Consider the following 23,764-nt stretch of genomic DNA (forward strand, 5'->3'; position numbering starts at 1 on the left):
CCACGAACCATAGATCCACTCATGCCCATGCCTAAAGCACCTGCTGGCAAATGAGTGAGACCCCCCCCACCCCGCCACGAGCAGTTCACTGTGGGCCAGCAGAATTCCAAAATGGCCCTGGCAAAGACTCTCTCCTTGACCAAACTCTATCCAAGCTCCTCTGAGCCCTCTTCTCGACTAGGCCTCAACCTTGGCCTATAAAGACTTGAACAAAATACTAACATTTTCTAACAGCCCAAGTCTGCATCTGAAGGCAAACCCTGGCCCCCTTAAAAGTGCCTGCCTGGGAAAATGGAAGGCTGCCAAAAGAATTGGCTGTTGCAGACACCACCTGAGGACAAGACCCCTATCTCCCAGCCTCTGTGAGAGGGCAGAAACCAAACTTCAAGAAGCGCCAGTTAGCAAACCCAGACAGGTTTCACACGGAGCACCCTCCCCCTTTCCTGCTTTTTGTCATTTTTCACTCTCCTGACTATTGAGCCTGGCCCACTGCTGCCGTCCCTGCTCCATCATTCTCCCTTTGAAATGCCCAGACACCTCTGCATGAATCAGAGTTGTGTTGGGTTCGCACTGGACTCTTTTCGCTATTGCGGTACGGAAATTACCAATTAACGTCTGTCTTTGCCACTTTAACTAGGGTCCGGCTTTGATTTTCTTTGGCATCTCTCAAGTCCCTGCCCCCTAGAGCAGACTGCCTGCATGATGTCCCAGCCTGCAAATCTGATGAGCCATCACACCCACGACTGGATTATGTTCTATTGCAAGAGTGACTTTAAGAAAAGGCCATTATCCTCAAATGGGCTTTACCTAATCCTAGGAGCCCTTTAAATCTGAGTCTAGTGAGCGAAAACAGGAAGGTCAGGGATTCAAAACATGAAAAGGATTCAAGGAGAGGGAAATTCTGCTGGCTTTGAAGATGGAGAGGGCCATGTAGCAATAAATGTGGGTGACCTCTGGGAGCTGAGAGCGGCCCCTGGCTGACAGCCAGTGAGGAAGCAGGGGCCTCATTCCCATAGCCACAGTGAGCTGAATTATAGCCGGCGACCTTAATGAGCCTCTAGAACAGAAGGCAGCCTAGCAACACCTTGATTGCAGCCTGTGAAATCCTGAGCAGAGGACTTGTCCACATCATGCCTGGAACTCCCGACCAACATAATAATTGGGTGTTGGTGAAAACCGCTAAGTGTGGCCATTTGGTATACAGCAATAGCTCGCTAATGTGCTTACCCATCATGATTCGAGCCCTGGCTGGAGAGAGCTGAGCACATGGCTGCAGCAGGCTAACATGCAAAAGATGGCGGATTTTCTCCTCTTCTTCCTGCAGATTCCAATACAAATGTCACTTCTTCAGAGTCCCTTCTCTGACCCCTCTCCTCCTAGATTACATTTGGATCTTATTCTGCTCTCAGGGCACCTGGCATTTTCCTACACAGCACTTTCCACCATTTGTAATCACACATGTAACTGTGGAGTTACTTTTCAATGTCTGGACTGTGACATCCATGAGGACAGGGAGATGGTCAATTAACACTCCTGGCTGGGTCCCAGCACCTAACATAGTGCCTGGCACACACACACTTGGTGCTCAATAACTGGAATGAATGAGCAGCCAATGGGAGGCAGGGGTGTTGAATCAGGGCACAGCCCTGGAATCCCCAGTGGTGACGAAAGGGAGCCTGGAAGAGAATAGGCAAGGAAGTGGGGACGGATTGGTGCTGTCTCCCACCAAGGTCACGGGGGCAGAGAGGAGCAGGGGCAGACAGGAGAACAGAAGGAGGAGATGTGGGCCCAGAGAGGTCACTTGGGTGTAAGCAGCTGGTGAGGAGGTGGGGTCAGGCCCAGGGTTTGCCTATGAGAGCAGGGGACCAAGACGGTGGCTGGAGGTGGTGGCATAAACAACAGGGACACTTGAGACGGGTGTGACTCTAGGGCGAATCTAAAAGGACCAGATTTTACACACGTGTAGAGGAGTGCAGGTACAGGAAGTGACACTGTAGGGCAAAGCGGGTGTCGGGTCCTTCTCCTCCCGCTATGGTACATGGGATGATAGGAAGAGTTCAAGGTGGTGCCCTCTGGAGACATCCGTGCCCTGAGGCAGCAGGTGGAGAAAAGGGAGGTGCGAGGGCCAAGGGTAGCAGCAGGTGTGGGGGAAGCAGGGAGAGGATGGGTTCTCAGGGAATAGCATTTTAGTACCAACTGGCAAGACTTGGGAAGCAAGGCTGGTGGGGTTGGCAGCAATGAAGATTTCTAAATGGATCTCTGCATTCACTGGTGGCCCAGCCACAGGGCCCCAGGTGGGGAGGGTGGACTCTTCAGGGAGCTTTTCCTTTCCTTCACCAAACTCTGAGGTCCATGTCTGTGGCCCGAACCCCCAGCTCAGGCTGGCCAGAGTGGGTGTTCCATGAATGTAGGTGTTCTCGAACGACATCTACCATGCGCAGGCAAAAGGCTAGGAGCTGGGGTGACTCGGAGAACCACAGATTCCCTGCCTTTACAGAGCTTGTGGTCATGAAAGGGAAACGGTCACATTGACTGGAAAGAAGTGGGGTCATGAAATCATGATGCTCGTGACAGCAGCTCTGAGCAGAGCACAACTCTTGTCACAAAATCCAACACAGCAGAGCGACTCCCTGGTGGCACCATCTTGGTCACACCATTCACCAAAGTGAGCCTTGGTTTCCTCACGAGGTCAGCAGTTTCAGGTCTGTGTACCACATGAGGCCCTGGCACGTGCGTCCCACTTCCCTGGAATGTTCTCCTGCCCCCTGCTGCTCACCCTCCAGGTTTCAGATTCAAGGTCACCTGCTCAGAGCGACTTCCCTGAGCCTCACCCATGTTCATCTCTAGCCTGTGTGTTCACTTTGGAGCAGTTCTCCCACTTCATTGTTTTTTTTTAATGTGTGAGTGGGATCTTCCATTAACGTCCACCTCCAAAATCCATCCCCCTGGGCTCTCCGTGTGCCCCAATACCCAGCCTGCTGTGGGCCAGGCCTCAACCTCTGTGGGTGGACTAAGTGAAGGGAAGGATTGTGAAGATGAAATGAGGTGAGCTGTGGAAAATTGCCCAGCACAGCATCTGCTACAAAGTGCTTTTGGCATTTCCTTGAGCCATGAGGTTGGAATGGAATATAAGTGTCAGAAAGTTGGTAACCAAAGCAGTGGAGTTGAGAGCATTTCCTGGCAGGCTGGCTTTAACCACTTGACCACGTGGCCATGGAGTGGCCCCCAACACTTCCTGGGTAACCCTGGCCTGAGTCACGGGACTCTCTAAGTTAGAACATATCAGCTAGTTTCTCTGGGCCAACTTCTTTCCAGCTGGGCACCTGGGGAAATACATAGAAGGAAGCCATACTTGTCACTACTCCTGCCCCCGCCACCGTGAGCCCCTGAGAGATTCCATCAATCACCTGCCTTCCCTTGGGAGGGGGACTTGAAACTGGCCTTCAAGACCTCAGGCAAGACCCCGGTTCCCAGGAGCCCTGAGGAGGTCCCTCCCCATCCTTCTTTCCTAGGGGCTGCAGCGTGGGGCCCATGCCACCCTCTACGTTTCACTTAACCTTCATGCACTGTGTTTTTGAGAACAATGTCATGTTTTAAACACCAGAAAAATGGCTGCCCTCCAACCCACAAGTCCTAACTTGAATCAGGGCAGGGAGGAGGCCTACCCTGACATTTGTGGGTTGTCCTGGGCATGCATTTTTGAGGGCTCACTAACCCAACATGGTTACCTGAGCATTCTCTGGCCATGATGGATGAGAGGAGCCACCCGGGACCTGGTGTTTGTTATACTTTGTCCTTCCTTTTGTCCTTGTAGTCTTTAAAAACAAATGTCCCAAATTATATAAATGTCTAACCAATACACCGTATACCTGAAACTAATATTAAATAGTGTCGAATGTCAACTATAATAAAAAAAATAGTCACGGAGATATAAAGTACAGCACATGGAATATAGTTAATGATATTGCAAATCGATGTACAGTGTCAGAGGAGTACTAGACTTATTGGGGCTATCACCTGGTGAGGTATATAAATGTCTACTCACTATGTTGTTTTGTACAACTGAAACTAATAATAAAAAAAGAAATGTCCCTGCTGGGGGATCTTATTACCCAGGTTAAAACACCTGGAGCTGCCATGTGACAGACACCAGAAGTGACATGGAATTGCCATCCCGAGTTCTGATAGCAACAAGAGTGTGTGAAGTCTGCCCTCTCTCCCCACCAGCCCCACCCCCAGCATGCAACACAGACACACACCAAAGCCAGTCCCCAAGCCCTCCCCTCACGTGGCCGGGCCCATGCCCAGGTTGCCCTCTGTGGTGCATCCTCTTGCCCTCCTTCCTAACTGTTTTTTCTTTCTGCCCTTTCCCCCCTGGGGTCAGCAGCAGGGCCTCCTCAGCGGGGTTGGGGGGTTGGGGAAAATCCAGAGGAGACCATTGCAGGTGATGTTCACCTTCATGAAGACTTCACCCCACAGGTCTGTAGGGCTCCCCAATTCCTTCTCCTTTTCCTCATTGAAACAAGCAGTCTTGGGGAAGAGTGTGTAAGGCGGAACTGTGCTCAGACCCAGAGACTGTATAATGGCCCCAGGCCAACGCTTACCAAAATAAAGGGGGCACTGCCACCTCTCTCTCTGATTTCAGGTACCAGAGAGGAGAGGCATGCGCTAGGGGGTGACTGACAACCGGCTTTGGGTCAGGAAATTAGGAACACATCAAATTTTAAGCTACAGGATTTTGTTCTAGAACCACTGTCATCAGAGCTCATTCATCTTGAGACCCACAAAGGGCAGGCGCCTACCTGGGTTCCACAGTGAGCTGATGGCAGACTTCATCAAATCCTTAGCTTGACTTGGAGCAGTGCAGGGCTTGTCTACAAAGGGCTAGATCACCAGGATGGATTCGCAGACTGAACTAAACCTGTGAAGCCTGGTCAGGTAGACTGGCTCCTGTTGTGACATGTTGGTTTACCAGGGGCATCATGTATCTGGCTGGCTCTGTCTGGCAAATTACTTATGTCAAACTTATAAGGGACTCTATGCCTTTTAAGGATGTGGATTCCAGATTCCACTGGGGTGAAGCATATTTCGTGGTGCAGAATTGCCATGCCCCTCCATCTCCATCGAGGAGGTTGAGCTGCGCAGGCTGGGCATGTGCTTTTCCTTGCAAATCCCATCTCCCATGTCAGATGAGTAGTCTGCTGTTGCCGTGGTGAATTGGTATTATACTGTGACCTTGATTCTGAGCAGAAATGTATGTTGCCTTGACCATGATTACGCAAAACACGTTGTCTAGGAAACAGCACAGTTCCAAGAACAGGAAAGGCTAGATCATTCTTGGCTTTGCCTGGAAGCCACACAGGCTTACCTTGTACCCAGCTGGGTCTCAGCTTTCCTCAGGGGCCTCTCGGCTTTGGTTTCATGTTTATGTGTGTGACACACGGGTGTGTGTGTGGAGGGGGGTGTAGACAGAGACAGACAGAAGGGGAGAGAGCACTGGCATCCCTCTGCTGGCACTGGGAAGTTTCAGGCCAAGAGAAGCTTCTGCAGCTGTTGTTTGGAGATGGAGGGGCCTTGCAGCGCACTTTCCCATCTTTTATTGGGAGGCTGCTGGGGAGAGGACAACACTCTGGACTCCTGCCCATTCCCTATCGCCCAGTGCAGTTCCAGAGCCGGGGACGAGTGGCACTAATGGCGCCCACAGGCTCTGGGAAATCGGGGGGCTTTCCATAGAGTGTGCTGGGCTCCACCTATGGGAAATTCCCACACACACAACACTGTCTCTCTCTCACACACACACACCACCAAATGCAGATTGACCCAAGAGTAGCCTGTTGGAGACTCGAGTCTGTTTCATTCCCCACAAGAATCGTGTGTACCCTCAGAGCTGGTTTCCCAGACCAGCATGAAAGCAGTCTTGACCCAGATAGGCTTTTGCAAGGAGAGGTCCTAAGAGCCTGTGGCCCCAGATGCCAGAGTGGTGGGGAAGCAGTTTCCAGCAGGGCACACTGAATGAGGCCCAGCAGAGGCTGACTGGGAGGATGACCTGTGCTTGCTTTTTTGACTTCTGGTCCAATGGCTTCCTGGTCCCCCTGGACCAGGGCCCTTCCCTCTCACAACCTGAGAATAGCCCACATTAGAAGCACATCTCCCAGCCCCAGATGGACACACCTGCTGGTTAGCAGCCCCATCCAGTTACCCAGGCTGAAAACCTGCACAGCGTCCTTGACTCCCCCTCTTTTCCTCAACTACAAGCTCGCACCCCTTGCCAGTCTATCAGGAACTGTCATTATCTCAACCCCTCAGCACACCCCAAGTCCAGCCATCCACCCCTCTCCATTCTTCCTGCCACTTACTCCGGCCCAGTCCCCATGCTCGTTGGATTGACAACTGCACACAAGAAGGGTACAGTAAATACTTTTCAAATAAATAACTTAGCAGGAGAGAGCTCACCATGAGGTAATTAGCAAGGAGAGGAGAGAGGATACGTGCATGTGGAAACGAGTCAGGTGTTCCAGAAAAGTCCAGAGATGACATTGAATCCACCCCAAATCCCAGCATCCAGAAACCCCCATTGTTAATACTTCCCCATACCTAGGTGGGCGAAGATAGAAGGACGGACAGATGCAGGAACAGGAACGGGTATGTGAGCTGAAATTATTTCCTCAAAATAGGATCATTCCGTATACTCATGAAGGAAGCCAGACTGACTCAAAAGGCCACAAAGCATTTGAGTCCATTCATATGAAATGTCCAGAATGGGCAAATCCATAGAGACAGAACATATCAGTGGTTGCCGGGGGTGGTGAGTGACTGCACATGAGCATAGTCTCGTTTTGGAGCACTGAGAATGCTCTGGAAGCAGATAGTGTAACGGTTGTACAACTTGGTGAGTATACCAAATACACTGAATTGCACACTAAAAGGGTGAATTTTATGGTATGTGTATTACATCTCAGAAAAATGGGGTCATTATATATACGTTGTGTTTGTTATCTGAAGTATTCCACTCATTTTATTTAATTATGACAAAAAAAGAAACTGAAAGAAAACTTAAATAATTGTTGAATTTGTAATAAATGTTTCTTCACAGTAAGTATTAGTTCCTAAAAGATCTCACAAAAGTTAAGAACGAAACTATGAAAAATGCTTTCATCCTGGGCTACTCCAACCTTCTGAACATAAAAAATAATAAAATAAAAAGACGCCTGCTTCATTTCTCCCTTCCAAATCTCGTGCAAATTTCTCCTGTGGTCAACTTTAGCCAGGGACTCTAAAGGGCAGGGAATTCTGGGAGAAATAGTGCAGCTTAGCCCAGTGGACACAATGCACTTGACAAGTGCTCTCCCCTATCTGCGGATGCCTCCCTGCTTCCTCCACCCATCCCTACCGCTCTTCTACGTTCACCTGGGGACACTCACCTTATCCTTCAGAGGTACACATGTGCCCCCCACAGCCGTGTGAACACGTGTCCCCATGGAGGCTGATGGGCAGGGCTGGGTGAAAGGGCCACTGGGGACAAGTGCCCAGGCTGGCTGCTTGGAGAGCACAACCAGGAACTGCTGCCCCTGCAACAACACTGGCAGCCAGCTGCATGCAAGTTCCTGATGCAGCCGCCTTGGCAGAGTCCATCAGGGTCCCAGGCGTCTGGAGTGCACTAGATGGAAAAAGTGGCAACTTACACAACCATGATGGAAGCTGCCCCTCCCAGAAACGGGCTCTTTCATTGTTCAAGGGCCACTCTGTGGCAGGGTCCCAGTAGTCATTTCGTAAATACTGTCTCCCCCTCTGCAGACGGGAGCTGGGCAGAGATGAGAACGGGCATGGGGCTGGGATGGAGCCCTGGCAGCATCTGCACCAGGGCTTCAGGGACAGCTGTCCACCTGCTGAGCCACCACTCCCCGTACCAGCCACGGACCTGGCCCCACCCACTGGCAGACATGGCAGGTGGTGTGGAAGGGCTCTCCACTCTCAGGACACTACCAGCTGCCCGGGGACTACAGCAGGGACAGGAAGGTGCTAGAATGGTGTGGTTGGACTGCGGGCCAGACAGAGGACACAGGAGGGAGACTAACAAGGAAATGGGAAAGTCATTGTCAGAGCCTGTGGGGATGTCTCTGTCCATCCCTTCTGGGAAATAAGTACAGCACTGGAAGCTTGGGGGAATGGGGACATGGTGGGAAATGGGGGACAGGGGGTCCCCCAGCAACCAGTCTGCTGGGCCCTGAGTTGGTGGGTGTCAGCTGATGTGTTCTTCCTCAATTCATGGGGAAGAGGAAAGCCACTGGAAGTCTCGGGCTCTGGTCAGAGGAAGCAATGCAGACTGAGAGAAGCCGTCTTGCCCAACATATACACATGCACTCACACACACATACACATAAGCCACACACATACTGAAGGTTTGCCCCAATCCCCCACCCCAATCCCAGGGCCTGTCCCTGCCCTCTCACAGGCTCCTCTCTACCCATGATCAGGCACATCCAGCAGGAAGGAACCAACTTGAACTGGGCTTGGGAGAGCTTCTATAGCAGAAGCATGTGCCCTGCTACTCACCCCAGATTGGGTGCTTCTCTCTCTCCACCAGACTAGCTCCCCCTCAGACTTCAGCCATAGCACCCATTTCCAAGAGAAAAAAGACAAAGGCCCACCTGCCCTTACCCTGTCCCTGCAGGGCCGCATCCTATAAGCACCCCAGGCCTGCTTTCCCTCAGGCCTATCCTGGAGGCAATAGGCATGGCCTTCCCAGCTCCCAACCACCCAGCTGTAGCTGTAGTACAGACGTTTGCTATTGTGTGTGTGGCGGGGGTTCTCTTTTGTCAGATGTCATTGGGAGGCTCTTGTACCATGCAGGTCTTTAGACATGACATCTCACTGTGGCTGCTGGAAGCACAAAGGGAATTAGCTAAAGGATGGAGTGTGGCTCATGGGTATTTGGGGAGGACTGCAAAGCCAGGCTTGGAGGCTTTGCAGAAAGGAACTGCATCATGGTGAAGCGCTGGGCTGGCTCCCTCCTAAAACTGAGCACACACTGCGGTTTGTATCACCAATGTTGGGACATGGGTGCTGCCACAACTATGGCTGTTACTGCCCCTTTAGAAACAGGTTTTACTACCCAGCTGCCACCCACCACCCAAGTGGAATCTGTGGCCCTGCTTCTTTCCACCTCTGGGCTCAGAGTCATTTGGTATCAGATGCATCTGATTGATACATCCTAGTCATGTGCCCACACCCTAGCTGCAAGGGAAGCTGGGAGGGCACAGACATGGCATTTTCTACTCCTCTCATGGAAGGTGGGTCAGCCTCACAAAGCGAACTGCTGAGGCCAAAAGGAATGAGCAGTGTCCAATGGGCCTGTCTAAATGATCCCACAGGTTCCCAAGCCTTTAGGATGACACCTAACCCCCCGATCCCTGAACGTTACCCCTTCAGAAAGCACCCCCAGCTATTACGGGTCCCTCCCTCCATCATGCAGCTCACTAACCTGGTCTTTTTCTTTTGTCTATGAGAGCAACTTTGTTTGCAGGTAGAGGTGCTATGGATATGTTAGTGCCCATTCTCCCAGAAACCCCGTTTAAGTGTTTAGAGATTTTGAATTGCTCAGTTAGTGTTATCAATGTTTTTCCATGGAAAGATTTTCACATTTTAGGATACCTCAAATGAAAATACATTTGGGTTTTTTCTAAAAATCCTATCAGTTTAATACTGGCTTTCTCATCAAGGATACGATGTCCCTTTTAGGCATGACAGTGCTTTCTTGCTCAGCCCACTCCACACATCACATGTTTAGCAATCCTGAGTTCTAGACACTGAAAGCCAGTGGCACCTTCCCCCAAGTTAAGAAAACCAGGATCACCCCCATCTATTTTCAAAAGATCAAGGGGACAGGACCATCCCAAGACAAGAACCAATGGAAGCCCAACACTTCATAATTCATCTATTAAAAGGAAGAAAAGCCCTCATCACGTCTGTCAATGAAAGTGCCTACCCTAGCCTCTCCTTGTAGAAGTCTCCCATGGGTGCTAAGCAGGAATCCTTTATTAGCCTCCAACCCCAACCCCAGCGGACCCTTCCCTCAATTGCCCACAACAGAGGTGACACTCAGCTGAAACAGTCAATGAAATGTATTGAACAGAAACATTTACTAAAAATATTGAAAAAAGGGAATGAAAACACAAAGAACTTCTAACAGCCACTAGAGCCCATAGGTCTAAGGACCCTTGCTCCTGGGGACCCTGAAAAGGTGTGTCAGCTGTCCCCACTATGCCACAGCCCTCCTGCCATAGGTCCCCTTCCAGAGGGCCCCACGACTGGCCACTGAAGGATGATGGACACTGGCGATGTCCACTCACTGCAGGGCACCCCTCCCCCTCTGGCCCACATGCTGGGTCTGCCCTGCCCTATGGCCAGGACAGGACAGTCACAGGATGCTGGAAAACACAGCAGGGGACACTCCACCAGGCTGAGGAAACTGAGTCACAAGGAACAACAGGGTGAGATATCAGAGCACAGTCCCCTCTGGCCCCGGTGCAGTTCTTCCTTCCTGAGGTCACAGGTGAGCACCGGCCATGCCCTCATCCGTGTTTCCTGCAGTCTCCTGGGCCTGGGCTCGGGGTCTCCAGGGTGGGGTGGTCAGCGGGGTAACTGCTCAGACAAGAACACACACATCTCCACAAGAACAAGCAGCGGTTGGCCTAAACCTACATGGAGAAAGCAGAGGTTAAGGTCACCACACTGGATGAGAACGAGCAGAGCCTTGGCTGGAAGGAAGCTCACAGCACGGGCCAGGGCCCAGGGGTGACTGCCCAGGTCGGCGAGGACACCCACCTGGGGGCATGCACACCTGGCGGCTCTGCACAGGAACTGTTTGGTGTGGGGGGGGGGGGCAGGGGGTGATGACTTCACACGAGGGACACGGGGGGCCTACAGAGAAATAGGGTGGGGGCTTTCCAGCACACGGAGCAGCCTACTCCAGGGAACGGAGAATGGGAGTCCCCCAGGGATGGCCCCTAATGTCTCCCAGTGCAGCGTGAGTGACACACGTCTTCTGGTGTCCCTCACCTAGGCTGGGACGGGGAATGGGCTGCTCAGGGCTGCTCCCAGGCCGGCTGCCCGAGGTGAGAGCGATTGGGGTGGGTGTAGTGCTGCCATGGAGGCAGAATGACTTCTCCCCACCCCATTTGCTGTCACACGTGGTCATCGTGGTCACTTGGAAGGGCTGAGCGTGGTGGTCAGGGCCCCTTGGGGGTAGTGGGGCCCGGGGGCTTGGTTTGGGCTGGCTGGGCCCTTCCCTGGCCCTGCTCCCCATGGCGGGGGAGGCGGCTTCCCCGGCCTGGCCTCCGCCTGCCTCCAGGGCTCTGCTGCCCCAGAGGAGAGGAGGCCGCTGGGCCTTCTGAGCCTATTTGCCCAAGGAGGACTCGGGGTGGGGCTCATCTCCCCTGTCCTGTCCTCATTACCTGACTCCTCCAGGATGGGCTTAAGCCCCTCCTGGGGGGGTCTCCTCAGCCTCCTGGTGTCCTGCCTGGGCCAGGCCTCTGGATCACCAATGGGACCTCCTGGGTCCTCCCCGGAAGCACTGCCCATGACGGCAGGGGCAGGGCGGCTAAGGGCCTCTGAGGGGCCTGCGTGGCCTAGGCCTGCAGGGGGGGAGCATTTTCATCTCCCTGAGTGGCAGGGGAGGCCTTGGTGGTCTCCTCAGGGGCAGGGGCTGCCCCAGTGGCATCATAGGTTTCAGGAGCAGCCTCAGCAGGGTCGGCAGTGCCGGGACCTGCCTCACTGACCTCGGCATGGGCTAGGGCAGCCTCCGCATCGTCGTCACTGGCCGGGGCAGCCTGGGCGGCATCTGCACTGGCAGGGATGGCCTGGGCGGCACCTTCACTGGCAGGGACGGCCTGGGTGGCATCTGCAGTGGCAGGGACGGCCTGGGCGGCATCTTCATGTCCTGAGGCGGCCTGGGCGGCACCTTCACTGGCCGTGGCGGCCTGGGCGGCACCTTCACTAGCCGGGGCGGCCTGGGCGGTATCTGCACTGGCAGGGATGGCCTGGGTGGCACCTTCACTGGCAGGGATGGCCTGGGTGGCATCTTCATGGCCTGAGGCGACCTGGGCAGCACTGTCACTGGCCGGGGCGGCCTGGGCGGCATCTGCACTGGCAGGGATGGCCTGGGCAGCATCTTCATGGCCTGAGGTGGCCTGGGCGGCATCTGCACTGGCAGGGATGGCCTGGGCAGCATCTTCATGGCCTGAGGTGGCCTGGGTGGCATCAGCAGTGTCAGAGATGGCCTGGGCGGCATCTTCATGGCCTGAGGCAGCCTGGGTGGCACCTTCACTGGCAGGGATGGCCTGGGTGGCATCTTCATGGCCTGAGGTGGCCTGGGTGGCATCTGCACTGACAGGGATGGCCTGGGCGGCATCTTCATGGCCTGAGGTGGCCTGGGTGGCATCAGCAGTGTCAGAGATGGCCTGGATGGCATCGTCATTGCCTGAGGTGGCCTGGGTGGCATCAGCAGTGTCAGCGATGGCCTGGGCGGCATCTTCATGGCCTGAGGCAGCCTGGGTGGCACCTTCACTAGCCGGGGCGGCCTGGGCGGTATCTGCACTGGCAGGGATGGCCTGGATGGCATCTTCATGGCCTGAGGCGACCTGGGCAGCACTGTCACTGGCCGGGGCGGCCTGGGCGGCATCTGCACTGGCAGGGACGGCCTGGGTGGCATCTTCATGGCCTGAGGTGGCCTGGGTGGCATCTGCACTGGCAGGGATGGCCTGGGCGGCATCTTCATGGCCTGAGGTGGCCTGGGTGGCATCTGCACTGGCAGGGATGGCCTGGGCGGCATCTTCATGGCCTGAGGCGGCCTGGGTGGCATCTTCATGGCCTGAGGTGGCCTGGGCAGCATCTTCATGGCCTGAGGTGGCCTGGGTGGCATCTTCATGGCCTGAGGTGGCCTGGGTGGCACCTTCACTGGCAGGGATGGCCTGGGCAGCATCTTCATGGCCTGAGGTGGCCTGGGTGGCATCAGCAGTGTCAGAGATGGCCTGGGCGGCATCTTCATGGCCTGAGGCGGCCTGGGTGGCATCTGCACTGGCAGGGATGGCCTGGGCAGCATCTTCATGGCCTGAGGTGGCCTGGGTGGCATCAGCAGTGTCAGAGATGGCCTGGGCGGCATCTTCATGGCCTGAGGTGGCCTGGGTGGCATCTGCACTGGCAGGGATGGCCTGGGCGGCATCTTCATGGCCTGAGGTGGCCTGGGTGGCATCTGCACTGGCAGGGATGGCCTGGGCGGCATCTTCATGGCCTGAGGTGGCCTGGGTGGCATCTGCACTGGCAGGGATGGCCTGGGCAGCATCTTCATGGCCTGAGGCGGCCTGGGTGGCATCTTCATGGCCTGAGGTGGCCTGGGCAGCATCTTCATGGCCTGAGGTGGCCTGGGTGGCATCTTCATGGCTTGAGGTCGCCTGGGTGGCACCTTCACTGGCAGGGATGGCCTGGGCAGCATCTTCATGGCCTGAGGTGGCCTGGGTGGCATCAGCAGTGTCAGAGATGGCCTGGGCGGCATCAGCAGTGTCAGAGATGGCCTGGGCGGCATCTTCATGGCCTGAGGCGGCCTGGGTGGCACCTTCACTGGCCGGGGCAGCCTGGGTGGCATCGTCATCGCCTGAGGTGGTCTGGGCAGCACCTTCACTGGCCCGTGCAGCCTGGGCGGCACCTGTACAGGAGGGGGCTGCGTGGGCGGTGGCCAGATGTCTAATACACGCCAGGGCCTCTTCTTCTACTTGGAACTGATGGCTGCCAGCCAGAATGGCTTCCCATGTCTCTGTCTCTCGAATGAGGCGCAACATCCCCATGAAGCCAGGCGGTCTCCTCTCCAGCCCCATCCTCACAAGTTTGCTCTGCAGTGTCTTGTTGGGGCGCGCCCACATCAGCACCTGCCGGGCGCGCACCTGGTCTGCAAGAGTGGGGTGGATGGCCCTCTTCTCCATGGCCGTCTGCAGCAGGCCTTCCAGGCGCATCACGTAGGCAAACAGGGTCTCCTGGGGCTGCTGGGCACAAGTCATGAACTTCATCCGCGCGGCCATGCGGGTGTCCTTGTTCCCGAACACCTGCACCAGCGCCACCAGGCATTCGTGAGCAGTGATGTGGGGATTTTCATCCAGGAGGCCACACATGAGAGCCAGTGCGGGGCCCCCCAAGCTCTCCAGCAGCCTCCTCCTCCTCTCCGTTTCCGACACGTGGCGCCACTGGTATAGCATGTCATTGGCATGGTCCAGCCAGCTCTCAAAGGGCTCTTCCTCGCTGCCTGGCTCTTGTGTCCCAGAAAAGGTTCTCAGTTCTGGGTCGGCCACGTTTTCCAGCACAGGCTGCAGGGCCTGGTTCCATTGCCGAATCCAGGCCTCTGCCTCTCCTGGGGCTCCTGCCATGCCCACAGCTTCTTCCTCACCTGGAGCCTGTGCTTCACCTGCAGCTCCTGCCACACTCACAGATCCTGTCATACCTGCAACTCCTGTGTCACCTGCAGCTCCCTCCTCATCTGCCACTACTGCTTCAGCTTCAGCTCCTACCCCACCTCCAGCTCTATCCTCACCTGCAGCTCCTTCCTCACCTACAGCTCCTTCCTCACCTACAGCTCCTTCCTCACCTACAGCTCCTTCCTCACGTGCAGCTCGGTCATCATCTGAATCTCCATCCTCCCCTGAATCTCCTTCCTCTGAGTCTCCTTCCCCATCTGAATCTCCATACTCCCCTGAATCTCCGTCCTCCCCTGAATCTCCGTCCTCCCCTGAATCTCTGTCCTCTCCTGAATCTCCGTCCTTCCCTGAATCTCCACTCTCTCCTGAATCTCTGTCCTCCCCTGAATCTCCGTCCTTCCCTGAATCTCCGTCCTTCCCTGAATCTCCATCCTTCCCTGAATCTCCGTCCTTCCCTGAATCTCCGTCCTTCCCTGAATCTCCGTCCTTCCCTGAATCTCCATCCTTCCCTGAATCTCCATCCTTCCCTGAATCTCCGCTCTCTCCTGAATCTCCGTCCTTCCCTGAATCTCCATCCTTCCCTGAATCTCCGTCCTCTCCTGCACCTCCTTCCTCACCCACAGCTCCAGCCTCACCTGCAGCTTCTTCCTCACCTGCAGCTCCCTCATGTGACACTACTGCTATGTCTTCAGCTCCTACCTCAGCTCCAGCTCTATCCTCACCTGCAGGTTCATTCTCACCTGCAGTTCCTTTGTCTCCTGCTGCTCCTTCTCCACCCACAGCTCCAGCCTCACCTGCAGCTTCCTGCTCTCCTGCAGCTCCCTCATGGGACACTACTGCTTCATCTTCAACTTCTACCTCACCTCCAGCTCTACACTCACCTGCAGCTACCTCACCTGCAGCTCCTTCCTCACCTGCAGCTCCATTCTGACCTGCAGCTCCATCCTGCCCTGGACCTCCACCCTCTCCTGAATCTCCGTCCTCTCCTGAATCTCCGTCCTCCCCTGAATCTCCCTCCTCCTCCTCTGAATCTCCATCCTCCCCAGAATCTCCGTCCTCCCCAGAATCTCCATCCTCCCCTGAATCTCCGTCCTGCCCTGAATCTCCATCCTCACCTCCAGCTCCGTCCTCACCTCCAGCTCCATCCTCACCTGAATCTGTGTCCTCACCTGAATCTCCGTCTTCACCTGCAGCTCCTTCCTCTCCTACAGCTCCTTCCTCACCCTCAGCTTCACCTGCAGTTCCAGTCCCACCTGCAGCTCCTGCCTCACATGCCCAGGCAACCATTGTTTGCTTCTGGAGATGTGCAGGGAAATTGGGTCTATCCTGTGACTCAGAATCAGGGGCCTGGGGCAGGAAGATCCCAGTCCAGTGTCCTCCCTTTCCTGGTATTTGCTGGGGGATCAGACTTTGGTTTAAATACTCAGCGAGGTTGACCAAGGCAACTGTGGACCCGAGCTCCTGTCTGAAGACCTTGCCCAGCACGCGGTACTTGCCCAGGGGCCACAAGGCAGCCTGCACGGCCTCCTGGAATTCCTGGTTCTTGCAATCATTTGGGATGCCCAGGATGAGGAGGGAGCGATGTTCGTTCACGCCCATCCAGCTGCACCGGTCTTGCACCATCGCCAGTGCCATCACTATCATGATCATTGAAGACCCAAGGGTGGAGAGAAGTGAGTGGACAGGGGTGTGCACACTGTCATAGTGTGGCCTTTGTCCTGTGGGTGCAAATGGGAGAGGCATGTTCATGCCACACAGCCCACCCCACCGCCCAGCCAGAGCCCCATGCCCCTCCCTATTTTGTTTGTTCAATTTTAGGAAACATTTTTGAAAATAAATTAACTTTCAAGATATAATGCTAGTTGGGGAACGTAATCAATAACATAAAGATGTTGTAGGGTATCCGATGGACATGTGTCCCATTTGGGAGACCACCTCAGGGATGATGTAGATGCCTGATCTCTGCACTGTACACCTGAAGCTAAACAATAATGAATGCCAACTATTTTATATATATATATATATATATATATATATATATATATATATATATATATATGTGTGTGTGTGTGTATATATATATATATATATATATATGGTTACAGGAAGCGGAGTACAGCATTAGGAATAGAGACAGTGGAAATGTAATGGCTCTGTGCGATGTCAGAGGGATGGATAGTGGATGGGGGGAGGGGAGTTCACACAGTGTGAGGGATATAAATGATAAACATCTAAGTATTGCTTTGTCTTGTGCACCTGAAACTAATAAAATTTAAAAAAAAGATATAATGCTAGTCATAATTTCTATTTTTCTGGCATCAGTTTTAGGAAGCTGTCTTTTTCCCAAGGAATTTGTCAAGTTTTCAAAATTTTCGCCTAAATTTTTCTGTAATGTTCCCTCATTCTCTTTTTAATGTCTGTCTATTCTGTAGTTGTAGCCCTCTTTCATTCCTGACATTAAGGATTAGTGTTCTTTCCCCTTTTTTGGGATTAGTCTTACTAAGGCTTTATCAGTCTTGTTGCTCTTTAAAAAGAACCAAGATATGACATTAATTTATCTATAATTTTACATGTAAATGGATTAAATGCTCTAATAAAAAAACATAGAGTGGATGAATGGATAAGAAAACAAGACCCCTCCATATACTGCCTACAAAAGATCCATTTCAGATCAAAAGACACACACAGACTGAAAGTAAAGGGATGGAAAAAGATATTTTATACAAATGGAAATGAAAAAAAAGCTGGCGTAGCAATACTTATATCAGACAAAATAGACTTTAAAACAAAGGCTATAACAAGAGACAAAGAAGAACCCAGCAATTCCACTTCTGGGTATTTATCCAAATAAATCCAAAAAACTAATTTGAAAAGACATATGAATCCTTATGTTCATTGTAGCATTACTTACAATGGCCAAGATATAGAAGCAACCTCAGTGTCCATCCATGGACGACTGGATAGAGGTAGGACATATATACAATGGAATATTAGTTGGCCCTAAAAAAGAATGAAATCTTGCCATCTGCAATAACATGGATGAACCTAGAGGGTATTAATGCTAAGTGAAATAGGTCGAACAAGAGACAAATGCCATGTGATTTCACTTATAGGTGGAATCTAAAAAACAAAATAAATGAACAAAACAGAAACAAACTTACAGATACAGAGAACATTTTATGGTTGCCAGATGAGAGGGGGGATGGGTGAAAAGGGGGAAGGGATTAAGATGCGCAAATTGCTAGTTATAAAAACAGTCACGGGATATAAAGTACAGCATAGGGAATATAGTCAATAGTATTTAAATAACTATGCATGGTGTCAGATTGTTACTAGATTTATTGGGGTGTTCACTTCATAAGTCATATAAACGTCTAACTACTATGTTGCATACCTAACACTAATATAATATTGCACGTCAACTATAATTGAAAAATAAAAAAATGTATTTAAAAAACCCATAAATTTCTCATTTATAACAAGTTAATTTTTTAAGTGAGAACCTCAATTCATTTAATATTTCAATATCAGATTACTGGCTTTCATTTGTGTTAATCTAACAGAGGAAAAATAAATTATAGTTAAAAATAAAAAAATTTAAAAAACCCATAAATTTCTCATTTATAACAAGTTAATTTTTTAAGTGAGAACCTCAATTCATTTAATATTTCAATATCAGATTACTGGCTTTCATTTGTGTTAATCTAACAGAGGAAAAATAAATTATAGTTAAAAATAAAAAAAATGTCTATATATTCGTCACGGATTTCCTCTCTTAGCTGTATTATTTTTTCAGTCAACTCATTTTATGTTTACTTTATTCTTTTTCTAGCTTCTTTAAATGGACCATTAGGTCACTGACTTTATGCTCTTCTTTTCTAATATAAGCACTTAGAGCACTATGTTGTCCTCTGATCATTTCTTTCGTTACCTAACACTAATTTTGGTAAGTTGTATTTTTTATTATTAAAACATTTGGTAAGAAACGTTTTCTAAGTTCCTTTGTGATTTTCTTTGATCCATGGGTTTCCAAGTATTTACAGACGTTATTACTAATTTAAAATAAAATTCTCCTGTGATAAGAGAACTCAAGTAAAAGTGCAATCCTTTTAAATGTATGGACTTTTTTACGGCTTGGATGTATGGTGTTATCCGGGTGAAAGCAGCCTTGTAAAGAATCTATATTTGCTTTGGAGACCAAGGCCTTGCCCCTCCCGCCAAGACAAGCCCTATACCACCCCCTACAGAGGCGACCTGGAGCCTCCCAGATTCCAACTGCAGCGCCCCCCTCCGCCCCCCCCCCTTTTGCAGTGGCCAACAGCTTCCACCAGATCACAGCAACCCAGCAGCATCACTTGCATCCCGCCAGGAAGGCGGTACCTCACCTGCCCCACCACACCCTCCGCTCGAGGTTGTACCTTCCACCCCATCCCCTCCCTGCACCCGGCGCTCTAACCTCTCGGGCCAGCAAAGCGTACTCTCTGCGTGCCCCGCCCCACAGTTCGTGGCACGCGTCTCCAGACCCTGGAAGCAAGGCGCCCCCACGCGGTTAGACGTTAGCCTTCCCCTCTTGCCTCCTCACACCGAGCTCTCCCCTCCCAGGTACCGCTTCCCCCACCCATGCTCTCTACACCAGCAGCCAGTCCTCTTCCCCTCTGTCTCCAGAAGCAAGGTTGCGCCCCCACCCCCGCCCCGCTTTCGCACCACCCGCGCCCGCTCCCCAGAACAGGAAGCCCTCCCCCCTCGCGCCCTCGATACAAGATGGCCGCCCGTCCGCCTCAGTTCCTCACACCCGGAGCGGGAGGCCGCCTTGTGACCTAACTGCCGGCGTCCTCCCTTCCTGGCCCTCCAACATGCACAGCAAGCTTCCCGGATGCGGGAATCCTCTGATTCGTCCCCACCTCGCTCGCTAGCCCTCCCTTCTCCCTCACAGTAGCCGTTAGGCCTCCCCTCACGTCGAGGCACAGAAAACATGCCTGCCCCGTACCCCTCCCCCCACACACACACACCGGCAGCTACCGTGTTTCCCGGAAAATAAGACGTGGCTGGACAGAATTTTTGTTCCAAAAGACACATTAGAGCTGATGGTCCGGCCAGGTCTTATTTTCGGGGAACACGGTAGCAGCCAGCAGCCCTGAACTCTGTGGAGCCCCCAAAGCCGGCCCAGCAGCTCCGATGACCCTGCCCTCCACCCGCCTCAGGGCACAGTCGTCCTTCCATCCTGCTCTAGCACACGGGAGCGTTCCTTGCCCATGTTCCCCCAACCGCTCAGCCATTAACCCACCCATCGGCCTCCTCACACCAGAGAACCCCAACCTGATCCCCTCGCAACCAACAGTCCTCCCCACTTCACAGAACCCACACACACACTGGGATCCCAGCCTTCAGCCCCTCTCAGTCAGTAGCAGGCCTCCCTTGGGCCTTGGTGCCTCGCTCCCGCTCCCACACCCCCATGTTAGCCTTCCCCTCAGACTCCTCACCAGGGCGCCCTCCCCCCACCTCCAGCCCCAGAGTCCTGGCCCCCGCCAAAGCCATACCTTGCACCTCACTTTCTCGGCCTCTGTTCACAACTCTGGAACCCGAAGGAGCTGAAGAGCTCGCCTCTGCGGTGTAGCGAGGAGCCATGTGGCTGCCGTCCACTAAGCACTCCGCGTTGGGCCACGAGAGCTTCCTGAGGCTCCCAGAAACCCTCGGGGGGGGGGGGGGGGATAAGGGAGAACGTCCTCTGCGTCGGGGTGCGGGGCAAATGATTGGCTCCGAAGCGCACGTGGGAAGGCACTGTGTTACAGTATCAACGGCCCACGAGAGGTGAGGACATGATGTCCCAAGGCTTGAAGCCTCCGGAAGCAACAGGCACACCCATTGGCCCTCCAGCAACAAAATGGCCTACCAACATGCAGGGGACTTGGAGTAAACTTGCGGATGGAGACTCCATTTTGGCAAATTGGGCAAATTTTCTTTATAGTTTGTTTTCCATTGTGGTTTAAAATGTCATAAAGATATCCTATATTTTTGCTGATTTCTAATCTATTTGTATCAATTGCTGAGACAGGAGTGTTAAATTTTCCAACAATAATTGTGGAAATGTCTACTTCTCCCTTTTTTCTGTCAACTTTTGTTTCATATATTTTAAGCTCGTTATTGGGTACAAATACATTTATGAACTCTATGTGTTCCTGATTATTTAACCCAAATATCATTATTACCTTTTATCTCAGGTAATAGTCTGTCTTTAAATCTATTTTGTCTAGTATTAATGTACCTATTCCCACTTTCTTTTTTTTAATTAAAGTTTATTGGGGTGACAATTGTTAGTAATGTTACATAGATTTCAGGTGTACAATTCTGTATTACATCATCTATAAATCACATTGTGTGTTCATTCCCAATTTCTTATGCTTATTCTTTGCATAGTATATCATTTTGGATACTCTTGCTATCAACTCATCTGAGTCTTTATTTTTAAATTCATCTCTTGCAGACAGCAAAATCCTTGCTCTTTTCTTCATGCTAACAATCTCTGCCTTGTTATTGGAGTATTTAACCCATTAACATTGAGTGTAATTTTTTTTCTTTCTTTTTTTTTTAATTAAATGTATTGGGGTGACAATTGTTAGTAAAATTACATAGATTTCAGGTGTACAATTCTGTATTACATCATCTATAAATCCCATTGTGTGTTCACTGACTCTGAGTGTAATTTTTTATATGGTTGAATTTAAGTCTATCATTATACTGTCTGTCTTAGCCCATACAGGCAGTTACGTATAACAAAATCCCATAGGTAGGGTTTCTTATAAACAACAAATATTTATTTCTCACAGTTCTGGAGGCTGGAAGTCCAAGATCAAGGTACTAGCAGATTCTGTGTCTGATGAGAGCCCACTTCCTCGTTGATAGACAGCTGTCTCACATGGCAGAATGGGGAGAGGGAACTCTCCAGAGCCTCCTTCATAAGGACACTAATCCCATTCATGGGGGTTCCACCCTTATGACCTAATCACCTCCTAAGGGTACCACCTCCAAATATCATCACATTGGGAGTTAGAATTTAACATGTGAACTTTGGGGAGGACACAAACATCCAGTCTATAGCACTATCTGTCCATCTATTTTTTGTTCCTATGTTCCCCTTTTCCTGCCTGAGATACTCAAATTTTTAAAATTCCATTTTAACTTTTCCCTAACGTTTCACTGACTACTTGTGGTTAATATTGTACCACTTCACATAAATGTAAGAACCTTTCTACTATATAGATTAATTCCCCCCACCCCATCCTTTATGCTATAGTTGCCATATGTGTTACATCCGCATGTATTATAAAACCTACAAATTATTATAATTTTTACTTTAAATAGTCATATGTACTATAAAGAAATTAAAATATTCTTTAATATTTACCCACCTATTTACCATTTCTGGTGTTCTTCATCTCTACCCAAAGATCGGTGCTGGTCTTACCTGCCATCTACCTCAAAAGGTCCTTATTTCATTTCCATTCTTGAAGGGCCTTTTTCCTTGATTAGATAGAGTTCTGGGCTGAAAGTTGTTTGTTCCCATTGTTGTTCAGCACTTTAAAATGTTGTTTCACTGTATCCTGGTTTCCGTCTTTTCCAATGAAAATTCAGTGGATTTTCTTGTTGATGTTCTATGTGAAGTGCTTTGTCTAGCTCTGAGTACTCTCAGGATTTTCCCTTTATCCTTTGTTTTCGGTAGTTTAACTATGATAAGCCTACATGTGGTTTTTCTTTGGTATTTATCCTCCTTAGAGTTCACAGAACTTCTTGAATCTGCAAATTATCTCCATCTCCACATTTTAAAAATGTCAGTCATTATTTCTTCAAATCGTTTTTCTTCGCCATTCTCTCTCTTGTTTCCTGGGATCCCAAATACATATGTGTTTGACCTTTATATATTGTCCCACAGCTCACTGAGGTTCTGTTCTGGGTTGGGTTTTTTGTTTTTTTTAATTATTTTTTCTCTCAGTTTCTCAGAATGGATCATTTCTATTGATCTATCTTCCAACAAGTACCCACCCCTTCCCCACTGGGGTCCCGGGGACCTGCTGCAGAGTGGCCAAGTCTGAGCTTGCTGCCTTTGGGGCACCGTCACTGCCTGCAGCAGTGAAGCCACCTCTCTCAGAGAAGGTCCCAGGACCCTCCTGCCGCAGTAAAGGGAGGTGCACAGAGGAGAGATGGAGTCGACGCCCTGTGTGGGTCGCAGCTGACTGGCACATCCACAGACTTTCGTTATATTACTCCTTCTAAGTTGGGCGTGTGTTTGAAATTCTTCATAAGAAAAAGTTGAAAACAATCTAGAAGGGAAATTTCTCTCCCGATACAATTGTGGGTTTATCAATTTCTCTTCATAGGTCTATCACTTTTGCTGTAAGCATTCTGATGCTCTCCAGACTAACTGTAGTAATGCTACCAGCAGCCATATGGTAACCCAAAAAGGTTGCAGACAATTGTGCATTGTCTCCCCGTTCTCTATTTTTATAGCCCTATTGCAGCTACACGTTCAGAGCACACAGTTATTCCACAGTGGATGTAGGTTGCAGTCCCAGGGCCCCCCTCCAGGCCTAAGGCTCTCACTCCCCTCCTTTTGTGAGGCTTCCATACTGGTGCTCTCTAGGAATTGCTCAAGGCCAAAGGAGCTGCTTTACCTGAGGTCGCCCCCAGCCCACATCCATTTACTACTAGCTGATGTGCGGTGCAAAGGCACAGCCTCCTTCCTGGAATTGGCTTGGGAGGGGTCTGAGCTCAATCCATTCCCTCGTGTAAGAGTTTTCTGGGGCTGCTGCAATAAATTACCACAAACCACATAGCTTAAAACAACAGGAATTTATTCTCTCACGGTTCTGGAGACCAGAAGCCCAAAATTAAGGTGTCAGCAGGACTGTGCTTCCTCCAAAGGCTCTAAGGGAGGACGCTTCCTGCCTCTTCCAATATCGTGGGCTCCAGGCGTCCCTGGGCTTGTGGCTGCATCACTTCTATCCCTGCCTCCACCTTCACATGGCTTATCTATGTCTGTGTCTCTCTTCTGTCTCTTATAAAGACACTTGTCATTGTATTTAGGGTCCACCTGGATAATCCAGCATGATCTCATCTTAAGATTCTTAACTTCATCCCATCTGCAAAGACACTTCTTCCAAAAAAGGTCACTTTCACAGGTTCCAGGAGGATGTGCGCATATCTTTTGAGGCAGCACCATTCGCCCCACTACACCTCGAGAGCCCCTGGAGAGGCCAGGCCAGGGCCTGCCTAGCCAGCCCCCCAGTGAGAGGAGAAGATCTGACAGCAGG

At 51.1% G+C, this 23,764-nt stretch overlaps 1 protein-coding gene across 1 annotated transcript; it reads right to left on the minus strand.

Annotated features, from left to right (window-relative positions):
* Window positions 1–10,126: 10,126 nt before the first annotated feature.
* LOC141569662 (uncharacterized) lies at window positions 10,127–19,013 on the minus strand. Its single transcript, XM_074323857.1, has 3 exons — window positions 18,916–19,013; window positions 11,778–16,177; window positions 10,127–10,697 (listed from the first exon to the last, which is right to left on the minus strand). The coding sequence occupies exons 2-3, from the start codon at window positions 16,107–16,109 to the stop codon at window positions 10,692–10,694; spliced, it is 4,338 nt and encodes a 1,445-aa protein (XP_074179958.1). The 5' UTR covers window positions 16,110–16,177; window positions 18,916–19,013; the 3' UTR covers window positions 10,127–10,691.
* Window positions 19,014–23,764: the final 4,751 nt, after the last annotated feature.

This window comes from Rhinolophus sinicus, chromosome X (assembly GCF_036562045.2).
Source record: "Rhinolophus sinicus isolate RSC01 chromosome X, ASM3656204v1, whole genome shotgun sequence".
Lineage (NCBI taxonomy): Eukaryota > Metazoa > Chordata > Mammalia > Chiroptera > Rhinolophidae > Rhinolophus > Rhinolophus sinicus.